The 17345-nt window shown below is 49.4% G+C and overlaps 2 protein-coding genes across 6 annotated transcripts in view; both read left to right on the top strand.

Moving 5' to 3' along the window:
- Nucleotides 1–8858, top strand: part of SORT1 (sortilin 1) — a 67707-nt gene extending 58849 nt beyond the window's left edge. For both annotated transcript variants that reach the window (XM_040471211.1, XM_040471210.1), the window contains 5 exons: nt 1289–1405; nt 2017–2125; nt 3552–3658; nt 3934–4057; nt 4274–8858. In XM_040471211.1, the coding sequence (XP_040327145.1) occupies nt 1289–1405; nt 2017–2125; nt 3552–3658; nt 3934–4057; nt 4274–4288 (472 nt within the window). In that variant the 3' untranslated portion in view covers nt 4289–8858. The remainder of the gene's footprint in view (nt 1–1288; nt 1406–2016; nt 2126–3551; nt 3659–3933; nt 4058–4273) is intronic.
- Nucleotides 8859–8903: 45 nt separating this feature from the next.
- The window catches only part of MYBPHL (myosin binding protein H like), a 21615-nt gene continuing 13173 nt past the window's right edge, over nt 8904–17345 (top strand). Inside the window, exons 1-3 of one of the 4 annotated variants that reach the window (XM_040471214.1) lie at nt 8904–9016; nt 10781–10857; nt 11337–11525. In XM_040471214.1, coding sequence (XP_040327148.1) covers nt 10836–10857; nt 11337–11525 — 211 coding nt within the window. In that variant the 5' untranslated portion in view covers nt 8904–9016; nt 10781–10835. Of the gene's footprint in view, nt 11526–17345 lie in introns of all 4 variants that reach the window. The other 3 variants (XM_040471215.1, XM_040471213.1, XM_040471212.1) reach the window with 3 other exon arrangements.

The following is a 17345-nucleotide window of genomic DNA, read 5'->3' as shown; positions in this document are numbered from 1 at the left end:
GGCATGCCCAGGCTGAATTTTCGACTTCAATAATGGAAGGAAGGCAGTGCCCTGGACAAACATAGGGAAATGTTGGGAGAGGCTGGCTTGAAAGAGAATTTGTGACATGTTTTGGACACTTTATTTGAAGGTCTGTCAGCAGATTTAGGTGGTGACATCCAGCAGGTACTTGGAAATGGAGGATCAGAGCTCAAGAGAGGTAAAACCTGGAAGTTTTAGTTGCAACAAATAATGAAGCTCATGAAGGCAGAGCAGATACAGAGTAAGAGGATGACCTGTGGGCCGCAGGAAAGGGTCTGCATTTCCAGGCTAGGAAGATTGAAGTGCAAACCGTGCCGAGAGAAACCGGCAGGCACAGTTGCAACGGCAGGAGCAGGAGCAGGTGCTGTGTCGGGGCCACCACACAGGCAGGGCCAGAGAGGGCTCTCCACAGTGGCATGACTAGGGAGTCTTGGGGGCCTCAGACATTCGCTTCCAAGGTGATAACGGGGGTTGAAGCCACAATGCATGGAATAAAAATGAAATGAGTACAATAGAACAAGTATAAAATATCCTTCTAAGAAGGATAAGGAAGAAGAGGGGGAAGGAAGAGGACATGTGCAGGCTAAGGGACTGATAGTCGGTCCATACCATCAGTGAAGCCAGATCCCAGGGCAGTAGGAAGGATGGGCCCAGGGCGCTCGTGTACGGGGTCAGCCTTGGAGAGGAGGCGATATATTTCTTGGGAGAAACAGAGAAAGGGGGGTAGGATGGAGGGCACAACAGGCATTTGCACTGGAAACAAAGGTCATCTAAGAAGCTAAGAGGGACAGAAATGGGGCAGGCAGGAAAGATTTGGCATACACCCTATGGAATACCTCCCAAAAACATAATAATGAGCGATTTGGAGGTAAATAAAAAGATTCCTAAGCATAGTGGGTTTAGATCTGTCGCTGTTGCCACTGTTTCTCAGTGTCTTTGTTCTCGGTGCACAGTCCCCCCCACCCCCCCGCTTGCTGCAGTCATCCCCTTCCTGGAGTCCGCGTGGTCTGTGCAGGGCTCCCAGCCGCTGAGTCCTCAGTCCACCAGGCCTGATCCGTAAGCTGATGGTCCCCCAGTTTAGCCCTCTTCATGTCTGTCTTCCTGAACAGACCCTCTTTACAGATGACACAGGCCTTCCTGAGCTGCTCTCATGCAACCAAAGACTGGAATATTAAGCTTCCGCTGCTCCTCAGAAACCCTTCATTACTAGTCACTTAACTGTCTTTCAGCAACTCTGAAAGATACTTTCTTTGCTGACTCTTGGCAGTGATTTTGGCTACTTCCGTCCAGAAAATGATTCCAAATGTGTGGAGCAGCCAGAACTGAAGGGCCACGACCTGGAGTTTTGTCTGTATGGCAGAGAGGAGCACCTGACAACAAATGGGTGAGGCGGCTCTCCTCTCAAATTGTGACAGAGGAGTCTTCACCCTGCAGAGTGAGACCCCCCCACTCGCAGCACTCCACATCTCCAAGCACACGGCATTCTAGGGCACACTAGCAAAACACTGTCTAACAGAACTTTGTGTGGTGCTGGAAATGCTCCCTAACCTGCTGTGTCCCATATGGTGGCTGCTGACCGTGTGCAGCAACTGAGGCACTGAATTAGTTTTAATTAGTTGAAATGTAAGTAGCTACTGCATTAGGCAGCGCTGCTCTGGAGGGGACACAGTGCCCCCTCCCCGGATACATATTTCGCCCTCCCATTTTTGTACCATGTGTTAATGTGCTTTCCCTGGGTCACAGTTCTTTGGCCCCATCTCTTAAGGCAGAATGGTGGGCATGTCCCCACAGCATGGCCAGGGATGCTTGGTCTGTTCAAGGCCTGAAACTACACAAAATGTCCCTGAAACATTCCTGTGGCTCTCCCCTCTGGCCTGAGAGGTGGTATAAGGTGGAGATGCTTTTCTGCACTTTTCAAATCTTGTTTTCAGGAACTAACAAGAATCCAGGGATACATCCTAGTGGTCTGATAAAAAATGTCTTCTGCCTTTTCAGGTACCGGAAAATTCCAGGAGACAGATGCCAAGGTGGAGTGAATCCAGTTCGAGAAGTAAAAGACTTGAAAAAGAAATGTACAAGTAACTTTTTGAGTCCTGAAAAGCAGGTATATGAAAGTAGTTCTGGTTTAGGTACCAGTGGGGTTTCCTGTTCTGCCAGGAGCAAAAAACATTAAGAATTTTATTACTGAATAAAAGTGGCCGAACTACTTCCAGTGGGCTTTGCTTTGCACAGGAAACCATTAGTGTGGAGGATGGGTCATGCGACGCAGTGAGAAACTCATCCCCAGAAACTTCTTTGTTGGGGGAACAAAGTGGAATTCTGTAAAGTTGTTCTGAGTCTTGGAAGCGTCAAGTTGAGGACATTTCTGAGGCTGAGAGTCATTTAGGAAAAAGGCTTGAAGCCTGGCTATAAAGGACCGGAGTGTTGCACCGGAGTCTTGTGGAAGAGAGGAGCCCTGGGCCATAGGTTAGGTGGTCTCTGCTCCAAGTCATGCTGAGTGCGTGCAGAGTGCAGAACTGAACGATGGTCTCAGTGGATTGGTTTTGACATGGGCTGATTACAGATCTGTAGTACTGAACTGTCTGGCTGGGGTGTGGGAAATGGTAAAGAGGAAACCTCTTAATAAAGAAGTACTGGACCAGCAGTGGGACCGGGGCAGTAAACTGTGAACACCAGTTTCCTAACCCATAAAATGAGAGGCGGACAGTCCGCAGCCCCCTCCTCCCCAGCCTTCTAAGGACTGAGGGCCTGACGGAGGGGGGATTAGGAAGGTAGCGGGAGAAGGATGCGTAGGTGTGTGTACTTGTCAGGGGGCAGGTTGCTCCTCCTCTGCGCCACCCCCACCCCCACCCCACACTCCTGGCAGCTGTCCTCAGTGTTTGTGTGTGTATGATTGCACTGGACACCCACCCACAGTAACACAGCTTGTCCCAGAATCCAGCTCTGCCTCCTCTTGGATACATTGAAAACACACATTCCCTATCTCCCACCCAGAAGCAGGTAGGTCACACTCAAACAATGATATGAAAAGGCCTATTTGTAAAAGCATACCAAAAATTAAGTAAAAACACGTCTCAGTATTATATGCTGTCCTGCCTGATAAGGCATTGGCACAGCTTCTTCCCGGGTGCTGGCTCTGTTCCAGATTCTTCCAACCCCCTGTTACCATCGTGTCTCCCTTTCCTGCTGCACCCTTAAGTGCTCCACGACTTACACACTGGTAGCCGGGAACAGTCACGATTGCTGTGTGACCGAGCTCACTGCCAAGGGCTCCCAATGTTACTTTGACATGAAAGCCCCTGAGTCTGCACCATTCTGGCAGCTTCAAGGAGCTGAGGTTCTGGTTACCCTCTGCCACCAGTGATGACCTCCTGATAGCACTGAGAGGGCCCATCGTGGGGGGGCTGGGAAAGCAGTAAATACCTAGAGACTGCGGATCATTCACAGAGAGGCCAGGGAAATGGGCAGTCTCCTTGAATTCAGTCCTAGAATATGCACACCTGAAATTGTTTGTGTTTTAATTTATCAAGAATTCCAAGTCCAATTCTGTTCCAATCATCCTGGCCACCGTGGGACTGATGCTGGTCACCGTCGTAGCAGGGGTGCTCCTCGTGAAGAAATACGTGTGTGGGGGAAGGTAAGGAGCATGGAAGTCAGTCAGAGGTACTGAATTCAAACCACAGAGTCAGCCAAGGGCGCACGGTTGAGTTTGCTCTTGGGCAAAAACTAGCTCGTTGAAGTGATGTCCCTAAAGCAGGAGGCCCAAATCAGAATTTATATTTTCCACATGCCGACCAGGAGCGTATATGTATGACTCATTCTGTGAACATATAAAACTCGGAAAATCCACAGTCCTGTGAGAAACACATCCATCCTCACCGCATGAGGACTCACAGATGTTTCCACCCCCAGGTTCCTGGTGCATCGATACTCTGTGCTTCAGCAACATGCCGAGGCCAATGGTGTGGATGGCGTGGACGCTCTGGACACAGCCCCCCACACTAACAAGAGCGGCTATCATGACGACTCAGATGAGGTAAACCATTTCTTCCGGAGGGGTGGGCCACAAGTACAAAACAGGAGTGTTTCTTTTTCTGTTTATAATCAAGATCTGACTGAGGCAAAGGAGGGTAAAAGCCAGAAGCAGCAACTTAATGACTGTGAGAGTTGGCCAGCCCAGCAACTAGGTCATAACTTTCAAAATAGGAACTTTTTAGTGTGTAAATAATACGGTCTCTGTTTTTCTTCTCAGGACCTCCTGGAATAGCTCCTCCAAGGAGCTGGGACCGAGGACAGATGATGGAACCGCAGTACCTCTCACACTCCCTGTGGCTCCGTATGGGGGGAATAAATTTCCCATTGCGAGGGACCCAGCTCTGTTTCTGCTGCTTCCACCAAAGCCAAAAGGACCTTCACTAAAGAAATGCAGGGCGGGGGGTGGGGGGAACCCTAAACACTCTCATAATTGGCCCTGAGAAGGGGGGGGTAATTTTTAATTCTTTAACTTTTTATTTCAAATTCTTTTTGCAAAGTATGGGTTCTTTTGGTTTTGTTTTTGTTTTTTAAGGGAAACGAAATGGAATCAGAAGGGAACGTTTCACTAACCCCACTCTCGCATGTTTTGCATGGCGCCTGCTTCAGGGCTCCTGCCAACCCCAGCATCAATGTTCACAACGCACCCGGTGCTGTCCCTGGGCTCTGCCGGCGACACAAAGCAGCTGCCGAGAGGGACTTGGAGGCTGCAATGACTGGCACGGCCCGGGCAGCCTTTCCCCGGCCAGGGACAGCCCTGCCCCGAGAACACTGCACACCAGCTCCTCACACACACCCTGCCTTTTCTTTCTTTCTTTTTTGGGGACCGTAGACCACAGTGGTGTTTCTTTTCCCCTGTTTAATCGGGGAGTATACCCTTGTCAGTTGCCCTTTGACAACTGACTTAACCATGTGCTTCTAAGACACTAAATCAGGAAAACTTAAAGGGCAATATTTTTAACTTGGGGCAGGAAGAAGGGAGCAGCAGAGAATTGACTAGATTTAGCACCTATTAAAAGACAAATTCTTGCTTCTTCCAAGATCTTTCCAACCGTGCTTCATGTTTGTGCCAGTGGATTTGCTCAAGGACAGGGTTAGGGCTTGCCCCGGATGTCTGCCCAGGCCAAGTGACCTCTTTGCTAGAGCCGAGGGAGGGCGCCCAGTGTGGCCCCTACGGACTGAACATCACACAGTCTTCCATGTCCTCTGCCACCTGTTGGCACGGCGGTGAATCATCAGGATGGCCGTTTACTTGCGTGCCTCCTCCTGGATTGCTGTCGTACATGGAGCCAGGACTAAACACGTTTTCAGATTTATAGGCTGTTTTTTTGAAAATCAGGACTTTATTACCAGGCTCTCCTCCTCACCCATTTTTCCCAGCTTTGCCAAGGAATTTGTTGCCGTGAAACTTTTGGCCGAACCAACTGAAGACACACTTCCAGTGTAGGTGATGTTTTGTGTGATACATTAGGTTCGTATTTTAAATTTAAGGAAATTTTCCATTTGACACTTTTAAAATTAAGTTCACGGTAGAATGTAGTGAGGTGGATTTGAAGATGGCCATATAGTAGCGGCGAGCTGCAGTAGTTAGTTTTCATACGGCTTGGATGTTTGCTCGCCAGGAATATAGCATGGTACAAGCTTGGTCTTAGCATCCCTACTGTGCTGGCCACAGTTTCACCCAGTAATTATGATTGGGACATTCTTTGGTAACTGCCATTTTGCTGCTCGTTCATTTTATGGCTGTAAAGTCACAAAAAAGTAAATGTGCCAAATTAACTTTTGTCAGAATGAGTGAGCAGATGGCCGTGTTCTCTCCTCCCCAGAATGGATTAACAGCAGCAGGGAAAGTGGGAGAGGGGGTGGATGGAGAAGGTTAGAGACTTTGAAGCTGCAGGAAAATTAAATGAGTCAGGGAGCCCTAGTTAGAAAATAAAGTTAGGGCAGTTTTTGTGAAGAGGATTCATATTTGCTTGAGCTAGAGAGCACTGGTCTTTTAGGAAAAGCTCATTCATTTGACCGGCTCACAAACGATGAAGTGTCAGCCTTTGTCCCAGACACCCTCACCTCCTGTCCAAAGTGAATTTGATGCCCAGAAAAGACCCACTTCTGCTGCACACCTTTTGCCCACGGCATGTACGTGTTACCCGTTGGAGTACCTGTGCCAGTATGCAGTATTTCTCTGATTCATTTTAGGATGTAGGAAAGTTAGTATTCTGTAACCAAGTATGGTTAAAGCTCTTTGCTTATAATGGTATCTGGGATTTCTGTAAAACCTGGCAGCTTTCAGAGGACTTCATTCGCAGTATGTCATTTGAACCTTACCACATCCTCAGTGAGATTCTTCCTTTGAAGGCAGGGGTTTGTAATACGCATTTTTAGGGGATGGAGCTGAGATACAAAAAGTGAGTAAATTGTCCAGGGTCCCTGTGTGTGATGAGCAGTGCCGGTTGTCCATTGGCCGTCTTCAGGGCTCACGACCTTGTTATGCGTGCAGGTGCTGGATACCTGGAGCGGGAAGGGCTTCTTTCTTCTGGATGATTTGCTGTTCTTTAGGAGAAGGGTCAGTGGCATTTCTGTCAGAGCAGCGTGTGAAGCCTTTTTGTCACCTTGGTAAACGGCAAGTCTTATTCTCCTGTTCTTCACGGCTGAAAACACACATGAATGGTGATTTTGAATATGTGGTTAGAAACTGCCCCTCACCTCGTTGCGGGCGTGGGATCTCCCTTGATGAGCCACCCCTCTCCATTCTCCTTGTTTGCTCGGCCCTGGTCGGCTAGCTAGCTAGTTCCCGTTGGCTGGAGGACTGCCAACAAGCCTGGCTCATTCCCTTCATTGGCTAGTTAGCTTTCCATATCAGCCTGCTCACTCAGAAATGTATGCCCTCAGCCAGAAAGCATAACAGCCTAAATCCATGATAGCTTATGAGGGAAGACAAGTTCTAATTTGTTCTACTGATGTTAGGTTAGGAGCATTATCTTTGCGTAAAGTATAGCTTACCATTGTGTAATAAAATCCCAGGCTTGATGGTAGCAGGAGAGATTATTGCTGGAGATTTCAGTGATAGAATTTAGCATTGTAAGATAAGTTGGACATGTCAGACTGTCCAGAGTGGTCTGGGCTTTTAAATTCAGGTGGAGAACTCACCATCCCTCACCTGTGACAGGTGTCTTGGACCTAAGGGGGGGTTCTTGGTTTTTAGTGGGTCCAGAGACCAGGGATGCATATACCGAGGCTGGTGATTGAATGGGAACACCACTTTGAAGAATCAAAAGTGTTTGGAGGGTTCTGGCAGTTCTAAGCTGGGCTCAGGAGATTCAGTAGATTAGTTATAACTGAAATTGAGAACTTGCCATCTGCCTCTAACTAGGCTTTCCAGCGTGTACCTCTCTAATTCCTAGGTTTGCCTTTGGGCCTCTACATGCCCAAGCTGGCCTTTCATCCCTGACAGATGAGTCAGGTGCTGGCCACCTCCAGCTCCTGCACCGGCTCTATAAAGCGCAGCCGGTTCTTCCGTGGCCTTGGTCACAATACCAGGGTACAGAGAGGGCTGGCCGGAGCTTCAGTCAGTTCTCTGTTTCTTAGGCAAATCATCCAAGTATGGGAGGTTCTCTTTCCCTTCAGGAGAGCTCTAAAGAGCCCTGTTTCTATATACAGTGGTTTAGAGCTCATCCTGCCCATTGTTGGTACATTCCCCTCACCCCTCACCCTGGATACTTGGAACTACTAAAATAAGAGATTCAGCTTTTCAATTTTGCTACTGCCTTGCCACAAGCAGGGAAATAAACATGGACTTAAATGTCCTTTGAACAAAACCAAAGTGTAAGACTTGCCACATGACGGAGCGATAGGGAGGGCCAGACTTACCGGCACTGGCGCTCAGCAGGTGCCAGACCTTCTGTTTCATCTGCTGCCCGTTTGCCCAGCAGCTCTGGGAGCATCGTCCTGCCCGAGCAGAGCCCAGGCCTTGCCCTCATGAAGGATGATTGAAATAGCAGGACCATGTTGATTCCTTGGTTATGTCTCATTATAACAGTAAGAATCAGAACATTAATTTGAAACTGTCTTCAACAACTTGCTGTATGCATTTTTTTCACACCAGTACATTCGTAAGCATCCTTGTTTATATAGAATAACATAAACTAATCTGTACCTTTATATATATATATATGTACATATATACATGTATAAACTGTATAGTGTACATGTTAATGATTTATTGATATGTCCCAAATCTTTCATGACATTCTCATCCTCCGCATGCCCTCAGTTTGTGGTCGGGTGACTTGAATGTTCCCCGATGATTCTGCCCACCTCCCGTGTTTGGATGTCTAGGGAAGGAGGGTTTTGGTCGTACCCTCCTTATCCTCATGCACAGAAATGCTCAGGGTCCCCATGTGCCTGTTGTTCAACCCTTTCTTGTCTCTTGTCCCCTTTCTGAGCATGTGGTCCCTCCCTGTCCTATAACTTCTCTGCCCCTTCCCCAAGTTGTGGGACAGCTGCCTTCCTACTAAAGTGTAAAGCAGTATTAACATCATTACTGCATGTGCGCTAAAAACCCAAGTTTTCTGTTCCCTTGGGACAGAAAATTGCATGTGGGGTGGGATAATCAAGTTTCAGTGACCCATGTCAGTTACACAACAAAAGCCAGACCCCATTACAAAATTCCACAAAACGGAAATCAAACTCAAATTTCTTTAGCATTGTGTAAATAAATCTGGATGTGTTTAACTTTGTACTGGTAATTTTCTGTATATTTGCAATATTTGGGTTAGAAATAAAACAGACTGGACTTTGTTATCTGACCTGTTGAAATGACTAAGCTATAGTTTGTTAATATGTACAGTTTGTTAATATGGTAGATTTTCCAGTTTTCTAGCCTCAGAAATCAAACTCCAGCCACCAGAGAATAAGCCAGTAAAAGAGGCAGGACTGTGCATTTGTCACATGAGAGGTTAATTAGGTAAGTTGCGGGGGATTACTTAGTTTTTTCTTGTTCTTTCCGCTCCTAAAAGTCTACCTCCCGTGGGTATTTGTGGGGCCAGCTTTCTCGGTCTCACGCCCCACGCACCCTTTCAGTACACTGCTACACTCTTCCTTCTGGACACAGCGGCATAGAATGACTCTCCTGAGTTAGATGCTCCTTCAGGCAGGTTTGACAGACAACAACCCTGCCTCTCTCAGGTTTCTCTTGCTGTTCTTACTCCTAGCCTGCCTGATCCATTTCATTTAAGGACATTCAAAGAGCTGCCGCTTTGCTCTCTCCCCAAACTTGTGTTTTAGGAGAGGTTCCTCCCCAACTCCCTTGAACCTTTAGCTGAGCCTTGAAAATTGCTTCTCAGTCTGCCATCGTGGGTGATATTTCCAATGAATACCTACTCTGACATCATGATCTGAAGCTGAAGAGGCAAAAGATTTTGCTTCTAAGGAGCCCCGCCACCTGGCGGAAGAGTTCCTCCCCTAGGAGATTATGTATGTAATTTTATTTTCAGCAAGTCTATCTAACCTAGTGTCCTAAGACTTTACCAGAATCACTAAGGTTGCTTTTTCTGATGCAGATTCCTAGACCCCACCTAGACTCATTAAATTAGACTTCATAACGGACAGACCCTAAGAGTCTCCATTTTTACCTTGATTCTTTACACCTCTATTGCAACAAAGGGCTTAGACTGAAAGCCTAGACCAGTTTCACCAAAGGATGGGTTAAGTAGGGTGGAAAAGGGGGGTTTTGGAGTCTCCTGATGTCGGAACTCTGTACTTATAAAGTTGTTGGCTGGCTCAGGCAAAAGAAATCGGGCAGCCACCTTCACACGAATCCTGATGTGGCACCAGGTGCAGCCTCAGAGGTCCAGCCACACAGCTCCCTCTCGGCCATCCCAGCTCCTGATAAATAGGTTCCTGGGCCAGAAGTGTGTCTACTAGCTTTCCTGGCCTCAGCCCCTACACAAGTTGCAAAGGGGAGTTTCCATTGTAGCACAGGCTCCTGGGATCCTATCGACTCTGTCTCTAAATTGAGGGCTAGAGGGAAGAAATGAGTAAGGAGCTCATCCATTCAACCACATTTTTTTTTTCCATAAAAGAGGTGGTGGAAAGAAGGAAGGGGTATATGGGAACTCTGTACTTTCTACTCAACTTTGCTGTGAACCCTTTGAAGCTGCTCTAAAAATAAAGTCTTTCCACACACACACACACACACACACACACACACACACACAAAGGGGATGCTGGTTTCTGGAACAAAGAAAGTGAGGGTATGATAGGAAACCATTTGGACACAGTACAGAATGTGTAGAATGATGGCTTGGTAAGCCTAGAAATCCTATAGGACCTTTAGTATACACTTCCTATGCTCTGGCCATTTCCTTCGACTATTAGCATTTTAGCCTCAACACAGTCATGGCATCATCATCTCTGGTTTCAGAGCCCTGAGGTTCAGACTCGGTGATTTGCCCAGGGTCACCTAGCTAATGAGTGAGTAGCCCTGCCCGAAGTCACACACACATACTCTGACCTCATGCCCCTGGCTCCCCTCCACCACTGCTGCCTCTCGCTTTACTGGTACTTTATCTCAGAGGCAAGGGAGCTCTCAGAGGGCCACGTGCTGGCCCAACCTAAAAATAGCTCCCATTTATCAAGCACTTCGCTCTACTCTGCTAAGCACTTTGCACAGATTACCTCTTCTAATCCTCACAACCACCCTATGGGCATTACCGTCTCCATTTTACAGATGAGGAAACAGACTTGAGAGAGACTGTGATGCAAGTCGCACAAGCTAGTTGGTGATGGAGCCAAAAGTGAGTCCAGGTAGTCCAGCTCCAGAGGGCAGACTCTACCTTCCCCACCACTAGGGGGGTTGGCGGAGGGGATGGGGACAGACCCTGAAAAGGGCGAGTTGACAAGACTTTACAGCTCCCTGAACACGGCACAGAGAGAGAAGGAGCCGTTAAAGGTGAAAGGTGTGCGTGTGAACCGCTGAGCCTGCTAAGCCAGGAGCCCCGTTGTATGATCTGTGTGCGCGGCCAGGGGAGCTGTTTGAAGCTCAAAGCCTACCACACACACCCCCACCCCACCCCCAGGCTGTGTGAGCAGGGCCACCTCAGTCCTCTTGCGGCTATTCTGGGCTGCTGTCTGATCTCCCTCTCTTCCCAGCCCCTACTTCAGCCCTTCTGCTGGGAGTAGCCGGGTGGGGAAAGGCCAGGCCAGTTACATAAATAAGCCCATGGCTGGGACCCCGGAGGCCAGGCTGGAGAGCAGGTGCTTAGCCCCTCCCTCACCACCAACAGTGAAAATCTCTCTCTGGAGCCCAGCCTCTGGGCAGCCCAGCATGGAGGCAGCCACAGCTCCCGAGGTGGCCTCCTCAGGATCCACACTGAAGGTGAAAGAAACGAGCCCAGCGGATGCAGAAGGACCCCCAGCTTCACCTCGACAGGAGGCCGGCAGCCCCATTCCCCAGCTCCTGTCCCCTATAGAAGGTGACCCGTGGGGTTGGGAAGGGTGGGGCAGCTGGGTGGCAGGAGTTGGGGAGGATATCCCTCACCCCCTGACTGTACCTCCTCAGGTTTGTGCAGAGGGAAGCTTCATGGGATTGGTGCCTAGGGTGGGGGAGCATTCATTGGAGCCCCCACCCCTTTGCTTGGTGGATTCTTACTTGCTGCTCATGTGTCTTTGCTGGGTTTGTGCTTTTTAGCTGAGAAGCCAGGGGATGGTGTATGTGACGCTTTCCAGCGACTAAAACTGATCTGTTTATATTTTTACCTTTAATAACATGTCTGTCCCAGGGACTGAGGACCTGATACATACTAGGACCTGATATATACCAGCCAGGAAGGGATTGAGGGGTGAGATGGTGGCTGTCTGGCTTAGAAGAGGGCAGTGAAAAACTTACAGCAACTGAGAAGCTGGTGGTGAACGGTCCATGACACTCTGCCTCTCCCTTGGCAGTGCCACAGGTCCAGGACCTACCCCAACACCCCAGCTGGCTCCCATGGAAAATCCCAGCCTCTCAGGGTCTGAGTTCCATGGAAGCAGAGCCCATCCAGGAGAAGCATTTGGCCTCCCTTCCACAGTGGTCTCTCTGGGCCTCTAAGCGAAGAGGCACTTTTGAGCCAGGAGGTGGTGGGCGCCCCTTCCAGTCCCAGGTTCCCTGCCAGCAGCCCAGCCACCCACTCCCCAGCTGCCCCTGGCTGAGGCCTCTGTCATGTTCACCTGGGGTGTCACCCACGGTGCCTGGCTTGGCCGACCAGAGGTGGAAGGCAGGAGCCAGGCGTTTCCCGTCTCATGTGCAGTAACCGGCAGAAGGAACCACGGGGGCTGCCTCAAACATTTAAGACAGTTACCTGCACAAAGTCTCTACTTTTGGCCCCTCAACATCTTAAGTGCAGGGGATGCAGAGACCACAAACAAGAAACGCATGAAACCCGAGGGTAGGGAGCAGTAGGAGAAGACGCTGTGACCTAGACTCAATTCCCAGGCTGCCTCCAGCAGCTTTGTGCCCTTGGACAAGCTAACCAACTACTCAGTTTCAATTTCCTCTCTGTAAAATGGTAATTACTAGTGTCTACCTAGTAGGGGGTTAGGAGGACTGTTGAGGTGACCCAAAGTACCTGGGAAGAGGCCAAATGACAATGTGAGTAGATAATAAAATATTTCCAAGTTAGGGGTGAAGACAGAGTTCTACCTGCAAACAGGGTTGAGTAGGGAAAGCTGGCTGCCACTCCTCATCCTCACAGGAGGCGCTGGGTTTCCAGGAGCTGTTTCAATGTCACAGGGAGAGAGCCGGCTGAGTTCCTTCCATTGAAAAAGAAGAGGTAGGGGAGCAGAGTTATTGTGAGCACACTAGGCTGGGATGGTCTTGAGACAGAAAACCATTTCTTCCGTAAGGATCCAGAGAATAAGCGACACAGGCAGAGAGAGAGTGAGAGCCGGGACTGCTGACTCCCAACTCGGCTGATCTCCCTCCATAAGACCCTGGGGGAGGTCATCATCCGTCTCCGCCACGCTCCTCCCTCTGGCTGTGAGTGGGCACTCTGGGCCATCGCTCCTGACAGCCCCCCGCCAGCCCCAAGTGCAGCCTCACCGCCCCCCGCGCCAGCAGCTCCACTCATTAGCATCCCAGAGGTCAGTGAAGGTAAGCAGTGCTTGTGATAGTTTGCAAAATATGTTTGCATCTTATCTGCTCAGAGAGGACAGGGTCCTAGCTCTGTCCTGTGACCCTAGGAAAGTCATTGCACCTCTCTGGGCTTCCATTTTTTCATCTGTAAATTGAAGGATGACTTTTTGATGGCTGTGGACCCCTAGGAAAATCTGATGAAATCTGTAGACTCTTATCCCAGGAAAAATGCTTAGAAAATGTTCAGGGGGCCCACAGAACCCCTGAAGCCCATTCAAAGGTCTTTCAGGGTGCCATGGACCCAGCCTAGATGGTCCCTATGTTCGCGTGAGCTCTAAGGTCTTTTTCTTCCTCTTAACCCCTCCTGTACCTCGTGGAGAGCACCGCCGGACCCAGAGGAGCACTGCAGTGAGCGTGCATGTGCACAGGAAACGGAGCAGGCACCAGGGGCAGACGTGCATTTGCAACGTCAAAATAAATTGTAACTGGCCAACATGAGCTTTTAGTCAGGAAAGCCTGCTATGTGGCTACAAGATGAGCAGACATAGGCGGCCGGCACTGGGAAACAAGTTTCCGTCTCCCCTCAGCACTGTACGGAGGCACTGGGTCCTGCAGGCAGCGCTGGGTGGGAGGCTGGGGGGCAGGCTGTACCCCTGCCATGGAGAAGAGGAGACCCTGAGACCCAGAGGAAGGGCCCAGCTGCTGCTTTCAGAATAACTGCGTCTGTTTTCAATCCAAACTCTTCTGTGTCTTCCAGCCTTGGGAAGCTGGAGCCCATGCCTGGGAGCAACCTTCCTTTCCTTCTTCCTTCTTCCTGCTTTCCTCCATCCTTCCTATCTTCTTTCTTCCTCCTACAAATATTTCTTTTATGCCTATCATGTGCCACACACTGCTAAAGAAATAAAAATAGGCAAAAGTAACTCCCCTTGTGGAGATTACATTCTAGTGTAAGGAGATAGATAATAAATAAATAAAATATGTAAGATGTCAGATGTGATAAACGCTGTGCCGAAAAATGAAGCAGAGAGGGAGGGCACAAAGTGCTGGGGGTGGGAAACATGTCGGCAGTTTTAAACAGGATATTCAGTGAAGGTCCCATTAATTAGGTGCTATTTGAGCAGCAACTGAAAGGAGATGAGAGAACAATGCATGCAGATACTTGGAGGGAATGTCTTCCATGCAGAGAGAACAGTCTGTGCAAAGGCTCTGAGGCAGGAGTGTGTGCCTTATGGGTTGGGGCCACTGGGCCTGTTGCAGCGTGAGGAAGAGAACGGTAGGTTTGCCGGCAGAGAGGTAGCAGGACCCTTGTGAAGACTGGTTCAACTCTGAGACTGGTGGGCAGCCTGGGCAGGGTTTTAAGTGAGAAACTGACATGGTCAGCTATAGGGTTTAAGGATTCTTCTAGCTGCTGAGCTAAGAATAGGCTGTAGGCAGGCCTGAGACACTAGCAAGATCATCAACTAAGGATGAGGACGAGGGAGAAGGTGTGGAGGTTTTAGAAGAGGGAGGTACCCAATAGTCACCTGGGAGAATAGGAGGCAGAGTGGACTAGAACTGCCAGGGGCCATTTGGAGTTACTAGTCACTGCTCATGGCCATCAGCTTACTGTCAGCCTCGCTTGTGTTTTTCCCCAGCGTGCGGATGTGGGCACTGAGTGGGTGGAAAGCATGTCACTGGGGTTGGCCATTGCTAGGAGAGTGCAGTGGACAAAAAGAGGAGTAAGGAATTTGAGTGGGGACACAAGGGAGGGAGTGTAATGACTGGAATCTAAGGTGGGTGGGAGAGAGAGTGGTAACAGAGAGGGTGACAGGGAGTGAAGGGGTAGGAAGACAGGGGATCAGAGGTCTCAGTGGTGCTGAAGGATGGCTGGTAGCTGGAGCGGCAGAAGGGGAGCACTCTAGGGACAGAGGCTGTGCTCGTTGGGGTTTGCCGGTTGATGTAACAAAGAGGCCTCAGAACTGAAGGCTCAAAAACAGTAGTTGTTTATTTCTATGAAAAAGCTTCTGTTTCTATTTATTTCTATTAAAAACCGTTCTCCATGCAATGATTCCAGGACCCAGGCCTCTTCCCTCTTGTGGCTCTGCTGTGCCTCAGGGCCCTGTACTCAGCCACGTGGCTGCAGCTAGCAGAAGAGGATATAGAGAACGCATTTCTTAAAGGCCTTGGCTCAGAAGTGATTCTCATCATTTCCACTTGCACTTCATTGGCAAGAGCTAGTCTGATGGTCCTATAGCGAGGGGGCCAGGGCAGCCCCTTCCCAGAAGGTGCTACACTGTGGAAGAGACAGTATGCATTTGGGCAGGCAGTTAGCCACCCTCTGTCCTAGAGGTGAGGAGAGAGTGAGGCGCTTGAAATTCAGATTACAGGGGCTGCAGTTACTCAGCTAGAGAATGACGAAAGGAACCAGGGGCTAGAGCCAGAGAGGACGACACTGCTGGAAGAGGGGTGGGCATAGACGTGAGGGGCTCTGCAGGGACTGGAAGCGGGGGCGAGGGGGGGGGTTGAGATCACAAAGATCCAGAACTGCACTGGAGAGAGTGGCTGTCACACAGCAAGCGTGATGGGGAGGACCACCCCAAAGGAAGGGTGGCGGATCTTCTCAGACAGCAGTTGCCTGTTTCTATGTCCTTCTATTTTTTCCTGACCTTAGTTTCACCGTCTTCAAGAAGGTGACACTCCTGTCCCACAAGGTACTTTGGAGGTCACCCTTCCTGTGACCTCCTCCAGGCAAGTTTCTAATAAGGCCAAGTCCACAGCCTGTTTCAAAGCCATCGCTCACCTTGTGCATTTGCCCTGTGTGGGTAGCCATTCACTCACACAGGCCAGAGCACACACACACACATGCGCATACTCTCACCCCCTTACACACATTCATGCACACCCTGTCACACACACACTCTATCTCTCACACTTGCACACGCACACACACACACAGCTCCCTCCCTTCTTTTGATGTGTCTGTCTTGTTCCTTCACTCTCCAGGCCATAAGTAATAACATCAGTGTGAACTACATGGCACTTCAGGAATTGCTGGAGGACAGGCTTTAACTGTGTAAAGGGAAATTTTGAGAGAATATGAACGTCTGTTTCCCCATGAGCACAGAATAAGGAAATGGGCATAAACTTCAGCAGAACTTAGGGTAGAATTAAGAGGAAATTTCTAATCAAGAGGAGTCAAGATCTTTGGACTTTAAGTAGTCTCCTTCTCTGTTCATTTTAAAGAAAGAATTAGACCACATTCTGTCTGAGGGAAAGACGACCCCACAGGTCAGAAGCCAATGTCTCTCAAAGGACTTTTTGTTTTCAAAATGCCTTTTCCCCTACACTCCATGAAGGGAGAAAACCAAATTGTGGCTGTCTGAAAATTGGTCTTAGAAAACCTAGGTTGTGGGGCATCTGGGTGACTCAGTAGGCTGAGTGTCCAACTTCGGCTCAGGTCATGATCTCACTGCTTGTGAGTTCAAACCCCATATCGGGCTCTTTGCTGACTGCTCAGAGCCTGGAGCAGTTTTTCAGATTCTGTGTGTCCCTCTCTCTCTCTCTGCCCCTCCCCTGCTTGCTCGCTGTCTCTCAAAAATAAACATTTAAAAAATTTAAAAAGAAAGAAAACCTAGGTTGTGCTTTAGGGCTCTAGTCTTTGGCTCACATCCCTCCTGGCATCTGAGGAGGAGAAAGACCTTGGGCTTCAGGGAAAAGCCATGTTTCCCCAAGGTCGGTACAATTAACACCTCTCTTGACTGCAGATGTGTGAAAAGAGATGCCCCAAATGAGCCCTCCAATTACCATTCTTAGCAAAGGGCGAGGGCCCAGGTCGAGCTGGGGAGTGTGCCGCTGCCTGGGCACCTGCAGCTGCCACACTGTCTCCTGCCACCTCCTGCACTGTCAGCTGCTTTTGCCCAAGCCTGTCCTCCTTCCGCCCCCCCCCCCCCCGTGGTCTGGGAGCCTGCTGAGAGCAGAATCCTCACCTACTAAGCCTCAGATTCAGAGCATTCTACTAACTTAACTTTGTCCCCTATCAGTTCACGTCTTGTCAGGGAATCCCACTTACAAACAAAGAACTGGCACAGGCGCCCCCCAGGGAAGAAGAGACTGCCATGCTAGCTGTGGGCCCTTCTCCTCTGTCTCTGCCTCCGCTGGGATCCCTTCTGGACCCCGGGCCATTCTGCTCATCTTCCTCTGAATA

Source organism: Herpailurus yagouaroundi, unplaced genomic scaffold, assembly GCF_014898765.1.
Source record: "Herpailurus yagouaroundi ecotype Mexico unplaced genomic scaffold, PumYag 77, whole genome shotgun sequence".
Lineage (NCBI taxonomy): Eukaryota > Metazoa > Chordata > Mammalia > Carnivora > Felidae > Herpailurus > Herpailurus yagouaroundi.
Note: the sequence above shows the minus strand (reverse complement) of the source record. Positions and strands in the feature narration are given on the sequence as shown.